Below are 27,143 nucleotides of genomic sequence, written 5' to 3' on the forward strand. Positions count from 1 at the left end.
AAATGGCATTTTTTAAATCTCTTAAACAGCAATTATACTTTTTTTCCTTCACATTTCAGTTTATAAATTGACTAGGGATTTGAAAAAACAATTCAGAGTAAAATATGAGTGTTGTTTTCTGTGAAAAACTGGTAAACATTTGCATGCATGATTAAGTGTGCTCTTTTGAATCTTCGTACATGTCTGATGCAGTATGTTCAAATAAGGAATTCTGATAAATATTCCCGTAGAACTCAAATAGTTTTTTAATATTTTATTCTTGTTTACTATTCTAGAACTCTTTGAAAATGAGCATGTACGGATTGGTCAAAAAGGTAAGAGTTGAATAGTGGCTTTTAACATACTGCTTTTTTAAAAAAAATAGAATTGCCATTTGTTTCTTTCATTTTATGTTACATAAGGAGCTATCATGCTGGAGTAGTAATCACACTCCTGGAGATAAGTCCTGTTGAAGATTTCCAAGTAAACAAGCTTAGGTGTATGCTGCAGTTGTAGAAAATGTAATGTGACCTCTGCATTTAAAAAGGCAGAATAGCTGGGACATTAAAACCACTATTAGCTACAAATAAAGAGCTTAACATGTGGCTCATTTAAAGCAAAATGCCTTGTGTGTCCCTGCATACAGCTTTTTGTGAGAGCTGAATTCCTGTTTTGAATTTAATTTTAAAATCACCAGAGCCTCTTTTCTCTTCTATGCACCAAAAATCCTTCTTAGCATTAATGGAGTTATGTCCATGCATCAGAAAAGAACATAACCTTAATTCTGCTTGAGGGTTAGTCACTACTGCAGCCCTTGATGAATACTGTAATACTGAGTCAAAATGCAAAATGGTATGTGAGCCATTTCCTTTCCAGTAGTCACTCTACTGTCATTCTACTGTTGAAAGAAAAAAAAATCAACCTCATGCCTTTAATGAACTCGTCTGGAACAGATTATTGTTCTCTGCCTCTGTTTCAGAGCACTCCATGAACTATTTATTTAATATTTAATCCTTAATCAATGTGTTCTCTTACAATGTAGAAAAAGCAAAAAATCAAAGGAAAAAAATCAGAGTGGAGATGGGAGAACTGGAAAAGGGAAGCAAAGTGATTGGAGGTGAAGGAAGGGCAGGAAAGAAAGTAAGGGAGAGAAGGCCTGTTTAGTGATAACAAATACTTACATGGCAAGTAACTCCTCTGACTGGCATTCATGCTTTGCAGCTACAGTGTCTGAGCCATTTGCCCCTGTTGCTCATCCCTTCTGTGGTTATCAGTGAATGCAAGAAACCTCCTTTCCCATTCATAAGTAATTAATTGGAGGATGAAAAAAATCTCATCTTCCAATTGGTATATTTCGTTATTATTTAGTGCATTTATACGCCACTGCAGTTCCTTGTAACTCCCAGTGGTTCACATCAGAAATAAACATGTAACTGAAATGTAAATATTAAAAGAACCAATGCAAACAGTGTAATTCATTTCCCAGTTTCCCTGCAGAACAATTTGGTGTTAAGTATTTTGTGGAAGGCCAGCAACAGAGGTGCAGGAGCCTGGTATTCAGCTTCAGGCTGTTACATCCCATCCAGAACTTAACAGCCTTTAGTCACTGGCTGAAGCCTTTACAGCATCTCAGGCTGAGCCCAAAGTGAAGTACGATAGAGTATCATCAGTACACTAATGGTACCTCATCTTCAGCTGTTGGATGACCTCTCCCAGTGGTTTCATATAGATGTTAAACAGCAAGGGAAAAGAATTGCGCCTGAAGACCTTATAAGTGAAGGCCCACCAGGCTGACTTTAATTCGCACCTGCTTAGGAGAAAGCAAAATCACTGAAGCATAGCACCCCTGACTCCCAGCCTTCACCTGTGGTCTAGGAGGATGCCCTGATCAATGGTAGGAAATAATGCTGAGGGGCCCAAAAGGACTAAGAAAGGTACCCTCCGTCCAGGTCCTGACAACCATCAAGCAGAATGACTTGTGCCATTTCCATCTCTTGATTGGATCTGAATCCAGCAACCTGAAGGACCCAGGAGATGCGTCTCTGAAGTCTAGAAGTGGCAGAGAAGTATCACCCCCACTTTGTCAGAGGCCAGAGGCCAGAAGAGTCCCAGATAACATTGCAAGACATGGGTCTACTCTAGATTCCACCAAAGTAGAAATTATGGTAAACCTTGGCAACTTTGTCAGCAGTGTTGCGCCAACAAATCACAGCAACTAGACAGTAACTGTTCCCGCTCATCATTCCCTGTTGGAACGGACTATCTTAATCAAGGACTCTGGAGAGCAACCCACTGAACGCAATATGAGCAGAGTAGTAAGAGCTACTTCACATTCTTATTGCCATTGTGTGGGCTTATACCCAGATGCTTAATTGCTTCCTTCTCTCCAAGACATGTTTTTCTGAGAAGTGAGCTTTGCTATCCTCATGCATTACTTAATAAATCTATTTTTATGTATTTCAGTTATAATTAATGTTAGCATTCACTGATGGCTGGGCTAAGACCTTAACCTATATACAAGTATACTATGAATACTTTACTTTTTAACGGGACACTCTGCTACTTAATTAATTAGTGTTCCTTCAGTACTTTGCTTAAGTTCAGGAGCACATCGTCTAACAACAATTTTGCTGAATTAAAATCTCCAACATACATTGCTCAAACATCGCTCTCCCCCATTGTTGTTCTGCACTAACAATTGTTTGGAGATATATTCTCCCTAATTCTGAAGGTGTTCTAAAGCCATTTTAAAGTAATAGCATTGCTAGTATTCTTCCCCATGATTTTCAATTTTTAGCGATTTGCCATTTTTATTATTTGTAAGCCACCCAGAGTCATTTTACATGAGATGGGTGGTGGACAAATCTAATAAATAAATAAATAAATAAATTCTAATCCCGGTGGAGAAATTTAATATATATATATATTCATATTCATATTCTAATCCCTCTAAAATCATCCAAGCCATTGTATAATATGAATTCCAGAATTTAGGTATTCTCTATGAAGAAGTAATTCCAGATACACTAGATAACCATTATGACTGGGGGGGAGGGAGACAAATACAAATTTCTGTGCTGCACATACTTTTATACCCTTTTATCATGTCCATTTCTCAGATATTTTAAACAAATAAGTCCCATCTTAGCCATCCTTGTATAGAAAATGAGATGCTTTGAGTAGAACTGTAGGTGGTTTTCAAACTGTCATCACTTCATAGATTTCAAGGTGGAAAAAGAGGGAATCACAGATGAGTCTAGCATGAAAATCTGGGAAGATTCTACAACAGATTGTAAGCAGATCAGTCTGTAAACACTTGGGGAACAATGACATAATTTCCAGGTCATTCTGGATTTGTCAAGAGCACGTCTTTCCAGATGAATCTTATTTTACCTTTCTGATTGGGTAACTTCCTTAGTCAGTAGTGGGTATGTTATAAATGTCATATATCAATGAAGATTTCAGGAAGGTATTTAATGAAGTTCTCTGTGACATTATGGAGAACTGGATAGTTTACTTGTTTAGAATTAGAACACAAATTCTCTGATCTGATATTTTTGAACCACTATAGTTGTATGTGAAACACACACACATAATTACCCATTCTTGAGTTTAGGTTTGAGCAGCAGAGAAAATAATGCCTGCAAATCATATATTAGTGTTCAAATTACTAGCAGATTTATTTTTCCTAACACACTAAGAATTTTCCCTTTTTTGAAATACAAAGAATTGAATGAACTTCAGTGCAAAGTATAGTCGTGATTCTAGGGACATTTATATTCTAAGATTAGAAGAGAGCACATTATATAAGGCCAGTATTATGAACTATGCTCATGTAAAAACAGATCCTATCTGTCAGTCTGTATTTATTGTTTTAAAGCCTAAGCTTTTATCAGAAGGTATCTGTCTTACATCTAAAAGTAAATAGTCTTTCGTACCTCACTCGTTCAGTTTTTGAGACCATGAAAGAGCCATTCAGGTATGGAAAAAAGAAGAAAGTTTATATAGCACAACTCTCCCTTCAAATACAGGGCTGAAATAGGACAACAGCTGATTCCCATCTCCTTTGGCTTTTGGAAAATGAAGAATTAAGCAACATTCTTGGGACTATTTCCATGTGTAATGCTGAAGAGGATACGGAACTTGATCATTAGGGTTTAAGAATAATGTTTTTAGTTAAAAAGCTTCTGGAATGGATCCTATTGATTACAGATTTGGTACAAGAATAGTAGGCTATAAAGTGTTTGAAAGCAACTAATTAGCAACAATGTATGACACAATAATATTGTGTTAAAACAAAGTAATTTTTGTTAGACTATCAAGCTGATGCAGAAATGTTATGTGATAAAAAGTATGTATTTTGTACATGTCCCATTTTTTTTAAAAAAAAATAAAAATAAAGCCAGAAGGGAAGAGTTCTACCACATACAACATAATTATTATACAAAATATTATGTATAATATTATTTATCTATTTATTCAATTTCTATAGCCGCCCATCTCAGCAAGTGACTCTGGGCAGCTTACAACGATAAAAACCATAAAACAATTAAACAATTACAATTATTACAATACAAATAAATATACATGGTTGCCAAGTAAGCAATGTATGGATGTTAATATAGCTAAGAAATGGGACCATTCACACGCTTGGGGCCCCAGGACTGGGCATATAGCCAGGTCTTCACAGCCTTACAAAAGGCCAACAGGGTCGGGGACATCCTAAGTTCTGGAGGGAGGGAGAATGTTCCAGAGGGCAGGCGCTACGGAAGAGAAGGCACTCCTTTTAGTTCCTGCCAACTGACACTCCCTGGCTGACGGGACCCTTAGCATACCCAGCCTGCCAGATCGAATTGGATGGGTAGAAACAACTGGGAGAAGATGGTCCCTTAGGTAACTCAGTCCCAAGCCATGAAGGGCTTTAAAGGTGATAACCAGCACCTTGAATTGCACCCAGAAGCACACTGGCAACCAGTGCAGCTCACATAGCAGTGGTGTTACATGTGTCGAGTACCTGACACCATTTACTATCGGTGGAGCTGCATTCTGCGCCAGCTGAAGCTTCCGAATGCTGTTCAAGGGCAGACCCGCATTACGGTAGTCCAGACAGGAGGTCACGGCATGAGTGACTGAGCAAAGCCTCTCAGTCTAGGAATGGGCGCAGCTGGTGCACAACCCGAAGGTGTACAAAGGCTCTCCTAGCCACAGCTGCCACCTGCTCTTTGAGCAGGAGCCGTGAGTCTACGAGGACCCCCAGCTTGTACACTGGATCCGTCTGGGGCAGTGCAACCCCATCCAGGACCAAAGATGGAAAAACCTTGCCACCGGAAGGCCCACAAACCCAAAGCCACTCAGTCTTGCTTGGGTTGAGTCAAAGCCCATTGCACCCGATCCAGGCCCTTACAGCCTCCAGGCACTGGGTCAGGACATCCGTGGCATCACTCAGGCGGCCTGGGGTAGAGAGATAAAGCTGAGTATCATCAGCATATTGATGGTATCTCACCCCAAACTGTCAGATCACCATCCCCAATGGCTTCATGTAGATGTTAAACACGACAGGTGAGAGAATCGAGCCCTGAGTACCCCACAAAGTAGGGGACGTGGGCTGGACCTCTCCCCCCCATCAACACTGACTGGAACCAACCCTGGAGGAAGGAGGAGAACCAGCACATCACTGTGCTGCCCACCCCCAATTCCCGAAGCCGGTCCAGAAGGATACCATGATCGATGGTATCGAAGGCCACTGAGAGGTCAAGAAGAGCGAGGATGGTCACACTGACCCCGTCTCACTCCCACCAGAGGTCATCTAAGAGTGCGGCCAATGTCGTCTCAGTCCCATAACCCATATTATACAGAAGAAGATTGCCTGGCTTCCTGATTGTAAAATGAATACAGTTCTTGAAGGGCCAGGACTGTTGAGAGGTACTAGTGTATTGAACCAAGAATGAGTTCCAGTGGAAACAAATAGTATTTTTGATATTAGCTGCCTCTTAGGTTCACTTTATATAGTACTGTGAAGTGAAATCTGTGTGTGTATATGTACTTTGCCAATTTATATTCATAACGTCCAATTTCTTGTAGTTCTGGTGGAGCAGGACAGCGCAGCAGCTCAACAGTATGTGCGACAAGGCTGTCCAAATTCCTTGAGAGCAGAGCTGTGGGCACTGATTCTGAATATTTCTAGCCAACCAGAGGTAAGCAGGAAAAGTAGACTGGAAGTATGGATGTTTGCTTGATACACACATAACAGCTGAGGTGTGTATGGTTTGGTTCCAGAATTGAGCATTCTAGAAGTCCGACTTTGCAAGATCGTATGGAGGCATCTGCATTCATTTAACATTTTTGTTCAAACTTCTAACGTTACTTTTCTGGTACTTCGTGGGCTTCCCTTACAGCAACAAATCCTTACGAAGTTGCAGCAGATTGCTACTTCCAGGGACTGTCTGTTTGATACCGTTCCCAGTGTTTAAAGAACCAGCAAGGGCAACTTCCTGCCATTCTGCAGTGATGCATAGGGAAACAGCAGCAGCTCTTCCCAACTCAGGATGAGCTTATGGGGTGAGAGAAAAGCAGTTTTACCATAAATACAGTGTGGGTTAGGGTGGTTCCTCTCTCGAAACGCATTCAGTTTAATCATGTCAAAAAGAATAGCTCCCTGTCCTGTAGAATTTTATCCCTTTTGCTAATAATATCTATTGGTGGGTCACAATCAGTAATTCAAAAGCCTATTTTAATACATCTTATACTCCTGCAGTACACTGAGCATTTCCCACTGCAAAATGCTGAATTCCAACATAATACTGTTATAAAGTCAGGGTGGACCTTAGGAAAGCCGTAATTCTTCTAGTCTTACCCTGGCAATATTAGTAGTACTACTCTATTTTTCACAGTTATTTAATCCTAAAGTTATTCCGACAGTGCTTGTAAAGTAATGGGAGAACTCAAATGTGCTACCAGATTTATTTCTGTGATGCTATAGCCTATAAATCAGTTGTGCAGATATATCTGTAAACGATATGGATTCATGAGGTATTTAATTACACTGCATGTCCACACATGCCTAACTTAATAATTTGCAGTACACCAAGTCTTAAACTGGAAAAATAATTAGTCTCTGTTCAGTTCTCAAACAGTCTTTAGATCCTTATTTAGAGACTAAAGATGATTTACATAGGTAACTATATAAGTGATGATTTCCAAGTCTGTCTGAAAAATAGTTCTGCAAACTTTGGGATTTTACAAATTAACTATGGGATACTTTGAAGCCAGGCCTTTTCCTTTTAGGACTGATGGATACACCGTTAGAAAAGAGTCATGGAAAATTATTTCAATATGTGATTACTGCAGTGAAACTCTTATATGCACAAAGATGGAAAGATTCGGCACACTACCCACCATGGAGGAATGGTTGGTGAAGTTGACAGAACTTGCTGAGATGGCCAAACTGACTTGTTTGATTAGAGATAGGTCATTATTGACATTCATCAATGACTGGAAACCCTTTATGGACTTTTTGTGTAAAAAAGAAAATGATTTTGTGACTTACGGTTTTGGTGATTAGAAATAATAGGTTATAGAAAGTAGGCAATTATGATGTAATCTCAGAGAGAGAAGTTTGATTAGAATTGTATGTATAACTGCCAAGAGGAAGATCGGAAGCCACTTCTTTTTATTTCTTTTCATGTTTTCTGTTCTATTTTTTCTTTTTTTTTTTTCTATCTCCTTTTTTCTTTGTCTCTTTTTTTCCTTCCTTTCCCTTCCCTTCCCTTTCACACTTACTATATCTTTTTCTTTGAATATACTTTTTATTATATATGTAAAATCTTTTAATAAAAACGATTCTTTAAAAAAAGTAATGATAAAGAACTATGGGATGTTAGCTTGACATCCAAGAAAAATCTCTGCTAGAGCTGCCCTCAGACTAATCAGAATTGCAAAACGCAGCCCACAGATGGATGCAAATGCTGCAGAGCTTAAGTGAGAATAGAGTAGTTGTCCATGGTTACCAGTACAGTGATCTGCTTTTATGACACTGATCTGCGTGGAAGAGTTGCCAGAAGGAATCCTGTTCCATGGTCTTATGACAGAAGTCATCATCTAAAGTACAGAGTGAAAATCTTGGTAGCCTGAAGCACTTTGGGACAAAATGCTTTGGATTGATGAAACAAAAATTGAACTGTTTGGCCACAACTGCTCAAGATACATTTGGGGGGGTGGGGTGGAAGAGTGAAGCATTTGAAGAACACCACCTTATTAAGCACGGGAGTGGCTTCCAGATTCTTTTGCGTTGTGTGGCAGCCAGTGGCCCAAGAAGTATTTTGTGAGTGGAAGGAAGAATACATTCCAATAAGTATCAGTGTGTCCTAGAAACTTTTGTCCTACAGTTGGTGAAGCTGTTGAACGGGAAATAATATTGGATTATCTAAACATATCTCCAGATCAGTTATGATCACTTATTTTAAAAAATAATAAGAGATTTTGGAGTTGTCTCATAGACCCAAGATTTGAATGTAATTGAAAATCTGTGGAGAAGTATTAGACGTGCAGTGCGTGCAAGTAGACAGAAGAATATGTCTGAGCTAGAAGTCTTCAAGGAATGGTGGGGAAAGTATTCCCAAAACAAAAATAGCAAGTTTCTTAGCTGGCCACAGGAAAAGTTTCAGAGCTGTTAATTTGTGCCAGAGTAGGTACTGAATGAAAGGGTGTCCAAACTTTAGCACCTGCCATATTCACTATTTTCTTTCTTTGAATCTGTAAACGTCAATATGCATTGAAACGGGCAGAAAAATGTGCTTAACTTTGTACCATATTGTGCCGCTTCTGTTTGCTTAGGGATTCATTGAAACATACAGATTTGACTGGGAGCACTTAGACTTTTGCATGCAGCTGTTGGTGCCACCATTCCACATGTTTGCTGGCCATTACAGCATTTGGGCTCACACAGATGATGTGAAGCCATGACTTGTTTTAACAAGATTTATTTAATTATCTACAGCAGCTGTTTTCAGATAGAATTCATATCCCAAAATCAGCTTACAAACCACTGTGGCTTGCTTTGCACATCATGCAAAGCCAGATCCAGTGCTGTTGATTTGAGCTTCATTTTCTTTATTAATCCATGTCATTTTCATTAACTTCCCTCTATATTTCACTGTCTTCCCTATATTTACAAACATATGACTTTTTGAGCTTCTAAATCAAATTTAGGGAAAACTGTTTTTCTTGTTGAAAGCTGAACGATAGATGCTTTTGGGGGGGACAGTATGAATATTCATGTGCATTTATTTTACTTCAGATTTGTTCCAGTTTATGTTTTTCATATCCGGGATATAGCAGCTAAACTACTGTTGATATGAGGAGTAGGTTGCCTCCATGCATATAGCTCAAAGATAAATAAAATGTTAATTTTATTTGAACTACAGTTGTTTTCTAAAATATTGATTCAAACAAAAACATCTTAAGAGTGCCTTTGAAGTATGTATTCTGTTCTGTATTTCTATATGGAAATCTTCTGTTTTTTTCTTTATTTATAATAGCATATTTACATCATATTCAACTTATAATATGTTTCCCAGTACACATTCTGACACTTTCAGCCACACATTCTAAACTTATTGTACACATTCTGAAAAAACTGCAACATTTCAGGAAGTTTATACTTGTACAACTGTTTGATGATACTGCAAATTTTAACCTGGTAAAAAAACACCAATTTAGACGTTTATTATATTCTTGGCTCTAAATGAATAAGGAAAATAAGACTAAGGAGAATTCTTCAGCTTACACTGTATAGTTATAGTGCTATTTTGTACCTTTAAGTATTGAGAATTCTGTTTTTTAAAAAATGTATTTGTATTTTGTATGGATGGTCATGGAGCATAACTCGGAAAGTATGATCAAAAGGGAAAAAACAAGCAATCTGTTTTATGAAATAGGAAACATTTAAAGTATTATTAAACTGTGTTCCTTTTGTGCACTTCAATATTGAGTGTTTAAGATCAGGTTTTAAAATCTGTAGACTAATTAGGGGCATTAATTTAGTAGGAGCCATTTTGTTGTCATACCATTCTGCTCCAAGGCCTCTAGCGTTTCTCTTAATTAAGGAACTAGTTTAAATCAATTTCTGAGAGTGGATATGGTTTATCTTTTGGAAACTTCAAGAAGTAATTGCAACTGACTTTAAAAACAAAGCACCTAAGTACAGAATGAGTAATTGGGAAATTGTTTGCCTTTGCAGACTGTATTGCAAATAATGAGTTGGATCCATTGTTGCTCTCCCATAGATGGGTGGACTTTATTCTGGGCAGGATTTTGATCCAGCAGTGGAAGAGGAGAATATTCTAGAGATGGCCATGGTCCTTGGAAATCTGCTCTGAAGGGTTAGCGGGCTCTTTGGAGCAGTGACGAGTACTATGCTAAAGAGATTGTATGAATGTAAAATGAAAGTGTGGACCCAACCTATTGTTAATCTCAGTACAACTTTTTAAGGTTCTGAACTTCTTTTGGCTTTTATATTATTGATGAAGCAGTACAAAAATAAATGGGAGGTTCACCTCCCGCCAGCTGCTTTTTGATAAAAACTTACTTGTTCATGTGACTGAGAATGACTCAGTTGAGACCCATTAATTTTTTGAAGGATTGAGCTGAGAAACGTACATTTGAGCATTTTGCTCAAATGCATTTTCCTTTTTCTTTTATACAGTTATTTAGATCCCTGAGGTTAATCAGGGATAGCTTCCAATTCCATCTGATCTAGTGTGTTACCGTGGGACAGCAGGTAACGCACTAGTGCGTGATCTAGTGTGTTATCAGAGACAAGCAGCTCTGGATACTGTGTCTGGGTATCTAAGCTTGGTTCCTCAAACCTAGATCAAATCTGGACCAAGGCAGACAAGCCCTCAGTCCAGGGTGAATCCGTGTGCTCAGTCCTGGAAAAAAAGGAGTTGAATAAGTATAAATGTGAGTGTAACAGCTTTCCCTTTTGAACTGTAACCCTGAATGAATTGATATGCAAACATGGGGAGTAAGTATGAGGACCTTCTAACTCCCCTTTTGGAGATGGTCACCAGAAAAATGGGAAAACTCTGGAATTTCCATAGGATTCCATTTCCTCTTCTTTCATGTGATGGTTTTCTGTTTCAGCTTCCCAAGTAAACAGCCCCCAAATCAGCTACTTAGGGAATTGCTTTGAGAAGGGAATAGGCTGACAAGCTCCCTGCTCTGACCCTCCAGATTCCAGTGCTACTAATACTATTCTACAATCCTCTCTTTCATTAAAAAGGCAATGAAATTGGCCATGTGGTACCAGCCAGGAAAATAATTGCTAACTTTAGAAATAAGATTAGTTGAAGTGTTAAAGTAAGGAAGTTAAAGTAATGTATCATTAGGCAACTTTCTTTAGTATCATTTAGTCTTTCCTCCCTCAGTTTCTTCAGAATTACTGGGAAAAATTGCTAATTGTACAGAAACCATTTTCTTATAAAGCTTCCAGAATTTAAAACAATTATGAGATGAATTTAGCTACTACCTTTTAGAGCTTTTATAAGTTAAGTGGATTTTGCCTCCATCTTTACATAAAATGAACACAGTCGCTTTAGTTCTTAATTTAATTTCTAAAGTATTAATATGCATAAGTGTTTGGTGGACAGTTTTAAAATAGAGGGATTTTTTTTTTTTAACATAGATTTTGTATTTATTTTTTCCCAGGCTTTTCCCCTAGGCATAGGGATTTATTTTATTTATTTTATGTAAAAGATTTGTATAGCCATCCATTTTCGAGCACAACTTGGGGCAGCTCACAACAATAAGAAAACTACAAACCATTAAAACCATAAAAATTGAAACCAAGAACTAAAATAAAACAGGCTGATACTCTCAAGGAAAGGTGGTCCCACAAATAACATGGCCATGTGCCATGTAGGGCTTTAAAGATGATTAGTGGCACCTTGAATTGCACCCAGAAGGAAACTGGGAGCCAGTGCAGCTTGCCCAATGGGAGTAATGTGGGCAAACCTAGAGGCGCCCAGCACTACATAAGCCACTGCATTCTTGACCAACTGTTGCTTCTGGGTGGTCTTCAAGGACTGCCCCATGTAAAGCACATTTCGGTGGTCCATACAGGAAGTGACCAAGGCATGAATGACCATGAGAAGGGCCTCCCAGTCTAGGAAAGGGCGTAATTGGTGCACAAGATAAATTTGGGCAAGGGCCCCCTGGCCACGGCTGCCACCTGCTTCTCAGGAAGGAGCTACGGGTGTAGGAGGACTCCCCCCAAATTGCGCACCAGCTCAATCTGGGGAAGTGCAACCCCATCCAGAATCAAGATGACATATTACCAGACCCTGGGGGAAAGCCACTCTGTCTTGCCAGGGTTGAGTCAAAGTCGGTTCCTTCCCATCCTGACCCTCACAGCCTCCAGACAGTTGGTTAGCACTGGAACAGCATCACCTGCCAGGCCAGGAGTGGAGAAGTATAACTGGGTATCATCAGCGTATTGATAGTAGCACACCTCGTGCTGTCTAATGACCTTGCCCAGTGGTTTCATCTAGATGCTAAAGAGAGGAGAGAGACCCTAGCCCTCCCCCCTCCGACTGGCACCAGCTGTGGAGAAAGGAGGAAAACCACTGCGAAACAGTGCCTCCCGCTCCCATCCTCTGAAGCCTATCCAGAAGGATACCATGGGTGATAGTATCAAAAGCCGTTGAGTGATCCAGGAGGATTGCCCCAGCCATCTCTAAATGTGACCAGTGCCATCTCAGTACTGTAGTTCAGCCTGAACCCAGACTGAAAAGGGTTCTTATAATCTGCTTCATCCAGAGCCCTCTGAAGCTGAGTGCCAACCACCCTCTCAACAACCTTCCTCAAAAAACCCCTAAAGGCCACCAGAAACTCACAGATAACAATCACTCTCCTACCCCTTCCAAGTCATGGCTGGTTTTGTGGTTTTGTTTTTGTATTGAGCCTCAATGCAATTTTAGTTGTTACTTTATTCTACTGACATTGTCTGGGTTTTTTTTAAATTTATTTTTTGCTGCCAGAGCTTCTTAGATAGATAGCTGGCCATATGAATTGGACTAATAAATAAAATAAATGATGCCTCCAATATTTTTTGGAATTACAGGGCAAAATAGAATTCAAGCAAAGGAAATATAAATTAATTTAAAAAGATTTGGTGTAATTCAATTTCCTGGAGCATTTTAAATGATTGAAAACAAACACTGTATAACCAACTATTTGTCATGGAAATGAGTAATTTGAAAATTGTTTCTGGAAATCTGATGAGTTTGACTAGTCACTGTGAAGTCTTTGTGTTGTTATTCTGTACTGTAATTTATTTACCATCATGACTGCTTTGCTTCTTTAGCTTCAAATTAATAATCGAAGCATCCTTCAAGGGATAAACAGACAATAAATATTTAAATAAAAAGCTAACGCATTTTTCCCTCTGTTGCCACATGATGCTGTAGAGAAAGTGACCTTGAAGTCACTGTTGTGAAATTCCTTTGCTTCAAGAGAAAACATTATGAAAGAATATTTGAGAGTTGAAACATAAGATTTAACTTTTCATCAAATGTTTCTTTTATGCACCTCTTTTATTTTATATTAAGCCCCACAGAAAGATGATTGCGTGATTTTGTGTTTGTTAACTAAATGGTAGGACTATACAAATTCTTTAGAGAAGATGCTTCCCAATGCATGGGAGGGTGAATATAGCATCTCTCTTTAAGTCATAAAAGCAGCCATGTCTTTTTCCAGTTGCATGATTTCTCTGGCAACTCCTCTCATTGTCTCCCTCTGTATGTATCTGCCCAGCCACTTCACTAGGAAAAAAAAAGAAGCAGACATGGATGTGCATGTGTGTAAAGACAGCCAAGCCAGGAGGAGCTCCTCAGCAGTACAAGAGCCTGGAAAAAGATGTGACTGCTTTAATGATTCAAAAAGAGGAGCTTTGCTGCTCTCCTGTGTGTTCAATGTCTTGTCTGAAGGATTTGCACAGCCAATTAAATAGAGGGACAGCCCATTTAAAAAATACAACGTGAAGTATCAATTAATGAAAGATACAAATAGAAGAACAGAAAAATCAGCAAGTAGCTCTTTATGGGAAAAGAAAAACAAAATAATTACTATTGAAGAATGGTGGAGGCATTCTCCACAGAAGATTGTATCTTTTATATTCAGAATTTCCAAAGTTAAATCTTTGGTATGTCTTGTAAAGACTTTTCTGAGAGAGGTTGATTAAATAGACAAATGATTTCATCACATGTAAGGTAGTTTTAATATATTTGCAACTTAAAAACACTTTAGAATCTATCTGAATTCAGTTGTACATGTTTGATATATTCAGATTTCTTGCTTCTTCCTTAAATACTTAAGCAGCTTGGTAAAGGAGATGGGAATGCAGTTATTAAACTCTGTGCTCTATTCATTTGTTGAGCAGTAGAGAAAACTATTGCTCAAATAAATGAGGAATCTGCTATCCACTAAAGTTATTTATATTTTAAATAAAAGATTTCAAAATTCTCTCTGTCTAGAGAGGAAAAACAGTGGAGACTACCAACTTTCATAATCATGGCAGTGAACCTAACTGGTTCAGTTATATGATGGAAAAACCAATATAATGATCCATCTAAAAGAAAAAAGAAAAACTGCTGCATGTTCACATAACCAGATTTTTTTTAATGCAGAAATGGAGTGTGGGAAGGGTCAGTTACAAGATGGAGCTTGTGAGCAAAAGGCTTGTGCACATCTTGGCTTATTAAATCAAGATGTTGGACAGTCCAAGGTCCACCTAATTCATGAGATGCTCTTAGAGCAAGATGCTGTGCTGCAGGAGAAGATCTCACAGGCGTTTTTGAAAATGTACCCGAAGCAGCATTAGCATAAATCTGGTCCCCAGCTCTGAAAGAGAATATATTTTAAAAATGCCTTTCTTCTTTCTCCATGTGGTCAGTTTTCTTTTCTTTTCTTTTTTTTCATTCTTTATTACAGTCATAGACCAGTACAATGTGGTCAGTTTAATACTTAAAGTTTGATGCTTTTCTGTTATATCTTAAGTAGGTATTGCAATATCCATTGTCTTAATCCTCCAGCATGAAATCTTAGTTCATCTACAGCAAAGGAAGGATTGAAAAAGGCTGCGTAGCTGTGCCGTTTATTAAATAAATAACCTCACTTTCAAATGTATGTAAAATTAATTTGAAAAACACTGCTGTGGAAATTAGCAAGCTTTGCACAGGCTGCCGCTAAACAGAGATAATGTTTTATCAAACGTTCCTAATCTTTTCTAGTATTTTATTTGCTGTAATAATACTGTTTTAATGTTTCTACTGATTTTTGTACATTTTAATCTATTTTACTAATGTTGGGCCACTTTTGTGCAGGTTTTATCTTATTTGGTATGACCGGTGATCAAAACAATAAATAAATTGATGGACTGAATTTGAAAAACAGGAGCCTAGCTCTTAGCATAACTTGTCTCCAGTTTTCTTACGTGATTGTGAGAGGGCCTTGCATACTTGACAAGAGAGTTATTTATACGTTCTGAATGTGTCTGATTCATTTTTTGTTTTATCTAAGTAGCAATGACTTTATCCTTGCGTAGCTGAATGCGCTGCATATTCTGCCATCTGATAAATAATCTACGTTGCCTAACATTACAGTTAAAATCCTAAAATAGATCGAACTGTGTTTATGGGAAAAAGTGTAAGTGTAGCAAACACAGTATTAAATATGTATGCTATGTAACTACATATTTTCTTGTGCTGTCTTCAAAGGAGAATCATATAGCTCTTATCTTGCTTGCTTTCTCTCTCTCTGCTGAATTGCTTGCCATGACCATGTACAAAAATATGTGAGGTCTCCTGACATTTGAATACCAGATCATTAATTTTATACTTCAAACTGTGGCTTCTGTCTTTTTGAAAGGATCTATGTGAGCTGTGTTTATAGCTATGTGTGCTTATCTTATTATTTCTAGGATTTGCTTGGCAAGCGCCCGCTCATCACTGCCTTGGAATTGTTTGGGAAGAATGGGTTATGGTTCTTCACAACTTGTGCAGAAGGTCATTCATGCCATTAATAATGAAACATTGTTAATGGTTACCTTCCAGTACACTTGATAGTGGCCTGTAAAATTCTTTTTTCCTTTAAGTTGTCTTGAAAAATGCATCATTTTATTGCTCAAAATGCTTATCAAATTATTCGTTGGTTCATTAATGTTTATATGACCCCTTTCAGGTTGTTGTAGGGAGATACCATGGATACTGGATCCCCATAAAGTGGGTATAGTAAAACTAAAATGATAATTTTAATTAATTGCAACTATGTAAATGAGAACAAGTTTGAAATACTGGTTAAGAGCACCAGACTAGAAACCAGGAGGCTGCGAGTTCTAGTCCCACCTTAGGCGTGAAGCCAGTTGGGTGACTTTGGGCCAGTCGCTCTCTCTCAGTCCTAGGAAGAAGGCAGTGGCGAACCTCTTCCAAAAACTTTGCTAAGAAAACTGCAGGCAGAATGCATTTCATTTATCCAATATGGAAGTAATGAAGGCATGAGTAACGGTTCCCACAACCTCCAAATTCAGCTGCAACTGCCAAAGCTGAGCAGAAATGAAGACCACAGCTTCAATTTGCTGATTAGGTAAAACTTAGGCTCAAGAAGTACCCCGAAATTGCAAACACGCTCTTCTGGGGAGAATGTAACCCATTCAGAGCCAGTGGAGTTGCACTCCCCCTATCCAAGCCCTGATGGAAATCACTCACCAAGAGTGATAATTGCTGTTTCAGTCCCACAGCTGAGTCTGAATACTGACTGAAAGGGATCCAAACAATCAGTTCCATCCAGGATCCTTTGTAGCCAAAGTCCCACCACTTCTCCCAAAATCTTAACAATATTGTGATCCTTGGCCTAAAAAAAGGATATATTGTTTTGGATCCATCTGGGCTTTATACACCACCATTAATTTGGTTTTGAAAATAAACAACTGCTGAAGTATAGACGTAAGCTACTCTTTCTGTTATAGGAAAAAATGTACATATTCTGTACCATTTGAAGTTTCCATATCTTTAAAGGCAGTCCCAGAACACATTTCCCAGCATTTTCTTTTGAGCTTGATCCCTCTCTTTGCGGAAAAGATCCACTCTCTGAACCTCATACCAGCCAGAGAAGCCAAATGCATATTATGATCAATAGTCCCTTAGTTGTCAACTGATCCAGACGAACTAGCAGCTTTGCTTTCTTCCTACCTGTTCTCTGGTGGAAATCATCCCTCTGTTTCTCCCCTCGAGTCAGTCCGGATGCCACAATGGAGCTGTTCTCAAAGTCGTCTCGGTATGCTAAGTATGTCTGGATGTGTAACACACACAAACAAATAATGTGTGGTTTTAAATTATAAAATTGTTGTTTTAAATGATAAAATGGTTGGATCCTTATGCAGAGTTTTCAGAAGGCATAGCTATCCAACTCTTAAACATAGTAGGAACTTCATTAGTTATTCTCCTGATACGAAGGAATGGATTTAGGCTACAATCTATTGTCTTTCTTTGAAAAGTCTTTATTTTCTAAAAATGAGAAGATGAAGCAATACATTTCTATACAGTCTAGATTTAATGACAACTTTAAGGATTGAATTCATCCAATATAGATACTAAGTGGATATTATATGGATTTTTTTTAAAAAAAGTTCTTTTCCCCCCTTTCTGCTCTGTTCTCCTTTTAGTTTCTTTTAATCATATAAAAATTCCCTTCTCACCCCTGTGGGTGATACGTATCTTCCTCAATGTTTTTTTAATTGTATAACCACTGCTGTATTTCTTTGTTGTTGGAGCTGGTATTGTTGTTTGTACTTCACTGTTTTAAAAATAGATAATAAAAAATAAAATCCCATCCTACAAAGGCCCATTAACTATCTTTCAAGTACACTCTTGATAACAGTTTCTGTGTGAATGGTAGAGTGTGAATGCTTGTGGAAATGAATCTTACATTTCCTTGTTCTAAAATGTTTATTATTCATTGTTTCGGTATGTATAAAATATATTTATTTTAATGATAAATATCTAACAGTGTTTTTGAGATTGTGTTTAGATATCCTGGATGAACATTTGCCTAGTTTCATTTTATATTTTTAGAACTCATTTATTTAAGAAATTCAGTTCTTTCTTTCCACTACAGAAAAACAGTCAGAGTTGGTTATATAAGAACTTTAGAACAATAATATTTAAAAACACTGACATCACTATTACAGACAAAAACCCTAATATACCAAATCAAACAGGCAATAAATAAAATTAAGTCACAGCAAAGGTAAATATAAAACTTTTTTATTAAGACAAATATACAACATGGAGCTAAGCAAAACTAGCTGGTTTTTAAATTGTGCAGTTTTCAGTATCATTTGTTGATTGCTGTTCTTATAATTGCTATTATTTTTTTCATTCTAGGATATCTTGTACTATGAACAACTGAAGTCTAATGTGATCAGCTATGACCTTTTGGTGGACAGTCTGATTTATAAAGTGAGTAATTTTGATTTGCATATTTCTGTTGCCAGTAATTACTGCATTACAGTACTCGGCCTTTAGGCTTTATATAGTGAAAAAGAGTGTCAGGAATGTTTGTTATAAAATTAAGCCCTGTGCTTAATTAGTGGTCCTTTTATAATGGTTTACCTTAGTAATTGTGTTCTGCCTGCAAGATAGCAGGTAGCATACCAACCCAAGGGCCTTGAATTTCTGGGTAATAGGAAAGAGTAGAATTCTGCATGGTTCTGCTATGATCACCTTTTGAATGTGGTTTTAATGTAGTGGTACTAACAGATGATGCGGTGGTGCTGCAGGTTAAACCGCTGAGCTTGCCGATCGGAAGGTCGGCGGTTCGAATCCGCATGACGGGGTGAGCTCCTGTTGCTAGTCCCAGCTCCTGCCAACTTAGCAGTTCGAAAACATGCAAATGTGAGTAGATTAATAGGTACCGCTTCGGCGGGCAGGTAACGGCGTTCTGTGACTGTCATGCTGGCCACATGACCACGGAAGTGTCTACAGACAAACGCCAGCTCTTCGGCTTTGAAACGGAGATGAGCACCGCCCCCTAGAGTCGGACACGACTGGACTTAATGTCAAGAGAAACCTTTACCTTTACTACTAAGAGATGAACCAGAATCAGCATGACTTGTGCAAAAGGAAATCCCATTCTCTACCTGTTTAGAGTCCTTTGGAATGTGGAATATCTCAGTCTGGCCAATTATAGTCTCAGACTTTCAAAAATTTGATCAGAATCCATTACATTTCCTGAAAAAAAAAAGTCTTATTTTGGACTGTTAACTAGTTAAATAATAAAAACTAGGAATATATGGACATTTGAGGAACATCAGTAGTTGGATCCCACAGTGTTTTGCACTGGGACTTTTTAAGACATAGTCATAAATGTTCTGGAGTTGAAGATCAATAACAAGGTGACCTAGTTTGTGAAGTACATTGGTTTGTTTAGGCTGTTACGTTTTTAACTTTTTGGGGACCCCAGATTAATATTTTGAAACTGGCAAATAATGTTAATACGTTAGTGCTTGCTTTATCTGTAAAAGAGTTTATAGAGTGGAAATAGTATAGAAAGGGGAATAAAACTGATCATGGAGCTGAGATGGTTCTCTGTAAGAACAGTTTAAGCATTTGTGCAAAAGCCTGAAAAAAGATTTATTTGTTTGTTTGCTTGTTTATTATATGGGTTTCCATCTTGTAAAACACAACTCTGGGTGGCTCACAAGATGTCTTTCTGTTCTTCTCCTGTCCTTCTGTATTATTCTTTGGAATTTGGTATAGCCAGGCAGAGAAGGACCCAGTCTTCATACTAGATTAGTAGTACTGTCTACCGTGTCACCCTACCTGCCTGACAGAAACACACTGTAGTCCCTTTGCAAGAATCCTGATTCAGATCTCTGTTTTCCTTTTATAAGAGGAAAACTATAGCTATGCCAAGGCATTCCAGTAAGTGCATTCTTGTGCAAACCCTAAATTTGTTGTTAGCAGTCTGTTGCCTTGTTTGTTTGATTGACTCCAACTAACTCTGGGAGACTTACCTATTTATTTGATTTTGATGAGTGTTGTGGGAGAATGAGTCTCTGCTCTCCTTTTAGTTGCAGGAGAGTATTCTTGGCTCTGTAGCATCTTGTTGAATGTTATGTTTGGGCAGACGATACATTTTTCTGAATCCCTCTGTTTTAGTCTAATTCTGGTGATACATCCTCAGGAAGAACCTGTCTTAGTGTATAGATTCTGTATTTTGCGTTAGTGTATGACCAGTGTGCTTTTTCCAGTAGCTTAAATGAACTAAAGATTTGCACATTTAGATAAGTCATTCTTATTACATGCCATTGTTATTTTGTGGACTGATCATGTGCCATTGTGAATGGCATAGATAGATTTTCTCCATGATGATCTGTCCCTAATCTGGTCTTTCAGGTGCATCCATCGGCACTATAACTCAGTCCAACCACTTACTGCTGGTCATCCTTTTCTTCTTTTTCCTTCCGCCTTTCCCAGCATTAGAGCCTTCTCCAGGGAGCTGGGTCTTCGCATAATGTGCCTGCAGTGGGATAATTTGACCCTGGTCAGTTGTGTCTCATGTGAGAGTCTGGGTTGATATGTTCGATGATCCATTTGATTGTTTTCTTGGAATTCTTTTATGAATTTTCCATGTACTGGTATGATAGGAAGGACATACCAGCCCTTCAAGGTATGCCAGGTCAGGAAACAGACACCACAAGACCTACTGGGACTCTCCTTTGATGTTGCAGTGTATGATAACAGAATCTTGAAAGCCTGCCAGAGTTTTTTTCTGTCCCTCTTATACCATACAGAATTAAGACAATATTATTTTGATTCTCTTTCTCATGCTTTCTCCTTTTACCAGGACTGTGTTGTCGTTTACATTCTCTTTTATTATCTCTTAACCGTTCTGCTAATGAATTCCTTCATCAACTCTCCCTCTGCATTCCTCTACAATATCCTTCATGCATCCTTAGTGACTTCTTAGCTATTAAGCTCTTTTCTTTTGATGGCAGAGGATAGCCATCAGCTTGACTATGCAAGGTCCATTTTTGTATTCAACTAAATATGTCTTGGCTGTGAAGAAGCAGAAAGTAGCTTTTGTTTAGAAATGTGTGCTTGCATGGTAAATTTTGGGGGTTAGGAAAGTTCAAGCACAGGTATTAAGTATCCAAAATTTCCTCAGCATTCCATGAATATAGCAGAACTTTTGCTACAAGAATCATAATTTGTACCTGCAACTAATTTTTCTGCTGCAGAACTTTGGCAGCTATCCTGAGTCTGTGATAGGTAGGCAATACAATTTCAGTGTTGTTATTTCTAAGACAATAATTCCTCTCCCACTAAAAACAGAAAGAAAATGATACAAGGGAAAACTTCCCGTGACAAAAACTAATCAGAAGTGATGTAATCAAGTAAAACATGAGTATATCTGTGCCTGGGTTTCTTTCATTATAGAATAATTGTACTAATAAAATTTTTCAGTGTTTGAAAATTAGAAGTTGATAAGAGATTGAGCTTGATATATGAAAAGAGCAGTCATTAATGCTGCAGCATTACAGTAGTATTGTGCCTTGTTGTATGTTGTACACTGTGGGAGATGCCTGGGTGGAAAAGATGTTGCTTAGCTTCAAACAGTTATGGTTTTTGATTTCAGGATGTGAAACTGACAGCCAGCAATGATGACTATTACTTTGTGTTTGAGGATTATTTATATCAGGTAAGTAATTATTGGTATAGCAATGATACATCACTGGAAGAAGGGACATACGGTGTTTGTTCTGTGTACTTTGTAAGCCAAATAAAACTTGTAATGCAACCCAGCTGTTCTAAGTAGGTTAAGAGTGCACTGCTGTGTATATCTACTCAAGAGTAAATTCCATTATGTTCTGTGGGGCTTACTTTCAAGTAATTCTGTGTAGAATTTGCTTACAGTCCCAAGTGACTATTTATTAATCATTGTATAATAAGAAAACATTCAGTAGTGCCTGTGGATTGTTAACGGTAACCATAGACAGTTCTGAGTGAACAAAGCTAAAGATAATATATCTATTGGATAAGTTCATAAGTTTCTTCAAACTGTTGTTGAATCCCTTGAAAAATCAGTTTCAAAAATGCTATTTATCAGCAGGAAAGTGAAAAGTTTACTTTGTGTATTTGATTTTTGCATATTGATATTCATTCCTTATTGAGTAGGACAACCATATCATAGTGGGTGTCAGCATGATGCTGAAATACGATGGGCTGGTGGGAAAAATAAGGAAAAACCTTATATCACCACCTGGATTCTTTATTTTTACCTTTATTTATATTATTTAGCATTGTATTTTATTCTGTCTGTTTTATGGTTATTGAATTTAATCGATTGTTGTAAACCGCCCAGAGTCCCCCGACGGGAAGAGATGAGTGGGGACAAATATAGATAGATAGATAGATAGATAGATAGATAGATAGATAGATAGATAGATAAAAAACGTTTGAAGAATTAAAAAAAACCCTTCCTCTAGAGTGTTCAGTCAGTGGAAAAACAAAAACAAGTTAGCAGTGCTAAAACTGTAGTTCAAAGCCAAATTCCAGGGGAAAACCACAGGGGTGAATTTCAACTGTGTGATCTGGGAGGGTTCTGGGACAAACACAGTTGTGTGGTTGACATCTCTCTCAAGGTACCTGCTGGCTAAATTTTTGTGAATGAGACATAACAGAAAAAGAAGGAGGGGCATTATAAGGGTAACATGGGGGGGGGGGTGGAGGGCAGAACGTGAAGAGTTATAGTTACAGTTACTGTATGCTAAGGATTTGTTTTTGTTTGCAGTGGAGTTTAATGGGCAGTAGCCTTGGGTTTGGAAGGAAAGGTGACAGTAATGAGAAATTTGGATCTCTGAGGAGTTCTGGGAAGGACATCAAGAAAGAAATAAAAGTTTTAAACATTTAGAGATGACTGTTTAAAGGAACCAGCAATATTTGTTGCGCCCAGTCTTAGAGAACTGACCTTGTCTAATATTTATATTATATAGTTTACCACCATGACCCTTGGGATGACACCCATAATTTATGCATCCATAATTTATTACCTTTGTTTCTACTAAAAGGAAGCTGTCAAGTGTGTGTGGAATTGTCTATGTTGCTTCTTTTAAATCTCTTTAATGAAACCTTATTACATTTGCAAATTTGCTAATGTACATTTGATTACACTGTCAGTATAAATGTCATGGGGTTAGCATCTCATTTTCATGGTACTTTCAACTCAGTTAGTCAAAGCTGTTAGAGGGGTTCTTATATTTTTTTTCTTTGTAGTTGCATCAAACAAGCTTAAGTGTTCCTTTTCCTAGTTGACAGGGTATTCTGTGTATTCTGAGAATAAAGTACAGGGAAAAAACTAATGCTTTCTAAATTATCATTAAAGTATTTTCTAATTGCCTTTCAAGAAAGTTTGCAAAACAGCTGTGATATTGAAAATGCTATCTTAACTAAACCTACAGTCATAACAGTAATAAACCAAAAAACGAACATCTGTTTATTTAAATAAAAGAAGGCTGCATCATCCAAGCTGTAAGACACCAGGATGAACTTTTGCACATATGCCATGCTAGGGCATTCTACAGAGATGAGGTCAGTGTAGAAATAGCTGTTTCTCTTCTGCCTGCCAGCTCAGAATGGGTCTCTGTGACTTAATATTAAAGTCTGGACAGCATTGTATATTTGTAGGTGGGCCTTCAGATAAAATGATCCTAGGGCTTGATAGCAGGGCAACTCAGTAATCCTTGCAAGGGAAGGGATAACTGCACTCAACACCAAATGCAACTTCAAAATCATTTTGATATCAACAGAAAAAGATGGCTGTAGCAAGTCTTGATATAGGGCTCTTCCCTGCATCTCAGAGAAATAAAAATAAATATATTTTCAATCTCAGAATGATATCCACCAGTCTACTAAGTTGACATACTCATTGCTTATCCCCATTGCCTCAATTTACAGCCAGAGGACAGTGTCCCAATTTCCTGTTCAGGAAAGATTGCCTTCTATCCCTTATCAGTGTCACCAATCAGTGGGAGACCTTTCTGCCAATCACAGCATTGCTGTGCTTATTAATCATTTTGACGGACAGCTAGGCTTCAAAGGTTTAGAAATCAGTCAAATAGATGACTGGTATAATTCAGCTTTAACTAATTCCTTATGTTCTGGTCTCCTGAAAAATTGCAAGGCTGTCATGACTTGATGTTATATGACAATTTGGTACAGAGCCATACAGCCATACCCCATTAATAAAAATCCCAAGGGGCCCAGCGGGAGGATTTTAATAAGAGATGGTTTGACCAAGCATTTGCAATAGTAAAAAAAAAAAAAGGCCTGATTAATGCATTCATCTGTCATAAAAGAAATCCTTCAGACAGCTCGAGTAGGGCTATGATGGAAATCAAATAATATAAATGCCTTTTGAGTAAGAGGAAAAGGTTGGCAGCAGCAGTTCCATGGCATCACTGATACAGGCTCTGAAGCTAATGACTCCTTAATTTTCTGGTGATTCTTCATAAATTACCATAGACAAGCCATCTAGGTACCATAGACCTGGTAGTACTACTAGATGCATGGAGATCACACTTCTGATACAGTCCACCAGATCTAGAGACATCCCCATCTTGGATTTGTCAATAAATGACCTGCATTGCTGACCCTCACTGACAGTTGCTGAAGCAAAGCAGCTAATCAACCAGATAAAGTAGGGGAAAGCCCCTGGTAATGATTCTACTCAGCAGAATTAATTAGGTCTTTTGATAGTTGATGGGCCCTGGTTCTTGTCATTTCTGTTTACCTATGATGACAATACAGTGCATATCCTAGTAGATCAGAGTGTTGTAATAGTTGCTCCATTTCAAAAAAGATAAAAAAACTAGCAGGACCATAAGTATTCTGAATATAAGCATGAAGTTATGTGCAAGGCATGTATTCCAGCAGCTCTGTAATTGGATGGAACATACGCATGTTTTAAAAGATGAGTAGGCTGGTTTTCAGGAAGACAGAACTACAGTTGATTATGGTTTGATTCTGTGGCAGCTACTGGTACAGCAATACAGTAGCCATTGTTGATTTAAAAGTGGTCTTTGGTTTGATCACCAGAACCCTTTTAGCTCGAAAATTCCACTATCGACAGTTGCTGTTATTAGTGTCTAAACTGTATCAAAACAATCTCAGGGTCAGATGTGGAAGCGTACGACAATTTTTGGACTCAGTTCCAGCTTCAAATGGAGTGAGGCAAGGATGCATCCTGGTCCCCTTCTTGTTTAATATTTATGAAAACTCTCTGGACGAATGTCTACAAGGCTAGACTTAAGATGCCCTGAAGATGGCAGATCAATTGCTGTCAGTTCCACGTCATGCAGATGTTTCTGCAGTTTTCTCACTCTGGTCCAGCTTTGGAGCTTAAATCACCGAAAACCAGAAGTTACAGTATTGTTTAACTGTATCTAAACTCATAATTGCCACATTGGTAATCAAACAAATGAGCAAATTAAGTGCTTATATATCTTGGTCCTTACTTCTGGAAGCATAGGGTTAGATTTTATGGGCTGGGAAGGAAGAGTGCAGCTGCTCTCTTAAGATTTTGCCAGAGACGGGTGGATACTTTGCCCCAGCTGCAATTAAATTACTCAGTGCAAAATCAGCTGCACAAATACTATGTGGGGCTCAACTGGGACTCAATTCCAGTTTTGTTCCCTGTGAAAAGTCCAGCTTCTGGCTTCCTAAACTCATTAGGAAGTGTCTAACCCTGTGGAGGGTGCCAGATGCAGTCCTGAGGTTGGAGCAAGGCTGCTCAGAATAGTGGCCAGAGTTTGGACATGGATTCTGTTCATCTGGGTAAGTCTAGCCCCAAACGGGCTGTTTTACTAATCACAAGGAATAGTTAGAGACCTAAATAGTAGGTGAACATTCTATGTAAACTGAGTTCTAGTGGCTTGCCACCTTGGTTTTTGCTAACATCAGCCAAAGGAATTATTAGGGAACGGATTGATGAGCCAAGCCAAAATATGAAGATCTGTTGGCCACTTAGTGATGTTTAAAGGCAAATCACAGCAGCAAAATATCTCTTATTCTCTTGCCTATTAAAACTCTCAGTGGACCTTTTTGTGAGCTTACTTTAATTTTTTCCCCTCAACAGTTTTGGAGGGTAGATTCAGTAAATTCTCATTATTATAGAATTAATGACCATGTGGTTCAGGCAAAATTGAATGTGGAACATTCTTTTTTGCATTCTGTATTTTATTCGGGCCTCAGAATAAAAAGCTACATCAACCATTTCTGAAAAAATTGCCCGGTTGACCAGAGACATTTTATCCAAGGTACTTTAGAGCAGACAGAAATCCTAAAGTTACCTACCTAATTGCCAAATTTTGCTTCCGAGTGATAAGGATATGTCGTCAGACGTTAATTGCTGTGGGACTATTTATGGTGACTAATTTGGATATATTGATAGCAGTTTGGATATACACTAAGAGGACAGAATGTTTCCATTTGCGTATACTGCAATTTTAGTTGAGTCTGGTCTATGTCTTCATACCATCTGCTTGGACAACCACTGGTTTAACTATCTATCATAACGCACCTCCCAAATCTCTTTTTTACTTCTTCCAGCCTGTGGATTAGCTGCTCAGGTGGAGAGAGGTGGCAGGTAAGGGTGAGAGGTCTCCAGTCCCAAGGACCAATTATGCTATAGGAGTGGAGGTCCACAGGCTTTGAAAGAGCCCCTCCCCCATTTACTTGTCACCTCTCATAGCCTGAGGATCATCTACCCTGCAGGGAGAGATGGCAGGAGATGGAGTGAGGTAGCCCAAAGAATTGACAGGCATAGGCAAATGGCAGTGGGAGAGCTTTCTCCCTCTTCACTCCTCCATAGTGGCTATCAGCTCTCTGAACACTTAAAAAAAAACAATAATCCCATGTTCTAAAATAGCTGATGTGTGTGTTGGGTGTTGTATGGTGAAATGGAAGAGAAGCAGCTGAGTCAACTCCTATTCCTGTCAGTTACTGTTCGTGTAATATGTGATGGGCGCTGAGAGAGGTTGTGCGTGGTGGCAGAAAGATAGCCAGTTCTCTCCAATTTCACTGGGTAGCTCCCTCCTGTCCTCAGCACAG

At 38.3% G+C, this 27,143-nt stretch overlaps 1 protein-coding gene across 6 annotated transcripts in view; it reads left to right on the plus strand.

Moving 5' to 3' along the window:
* TBC1D19 (TBC1 domain family member 19) overlaps positions 1-27,143 on the plus strand; it is a 92,939-nt gene that overhangs the window by 37,577 nt on the left and 28,219 nt on the right. For all 6 annotated transcript variants that reach the window (XR_010068397.1, XM_063309935.1, XM_063309933.1 and 3 more), the window contains 4 exons: positions 276-314; positions 6,061-6,173; positions 18,417-18,491; positions 21,673-21,735. Coding sequence is in view for 5 of the 6 variants with exons in the window: in XM_063309935.1 (XP_063166005.1) it covers positions 276-314; positions 6,061-6,173; positions 18,417-18,491; positions 21,673-21,735 (290 nt within the window). In the remaining variant the exon portion in view is untranslated. The remainder of the gene's footprint in view (positions 1-275; positions 315-6,060; positions 6,174-18,416; positions 18,492-21,672; positions 21,736-27,143) is intronic.

Source organism: Candoia aspera, chromosome 8, assembly GCF_035149785.1.
Source record: "Candoia aspera isolate rCanAsp1 chromosome 8, rCanAsp1.hap2, whole genome shotgun sequence".
Taxonomy (NCBI): domain Eukaryota; kingdom Metazoa; phylum Chordata; class Lepidosauria; order Squamata; family Boidae; genus Candoia; species Candoia aspera.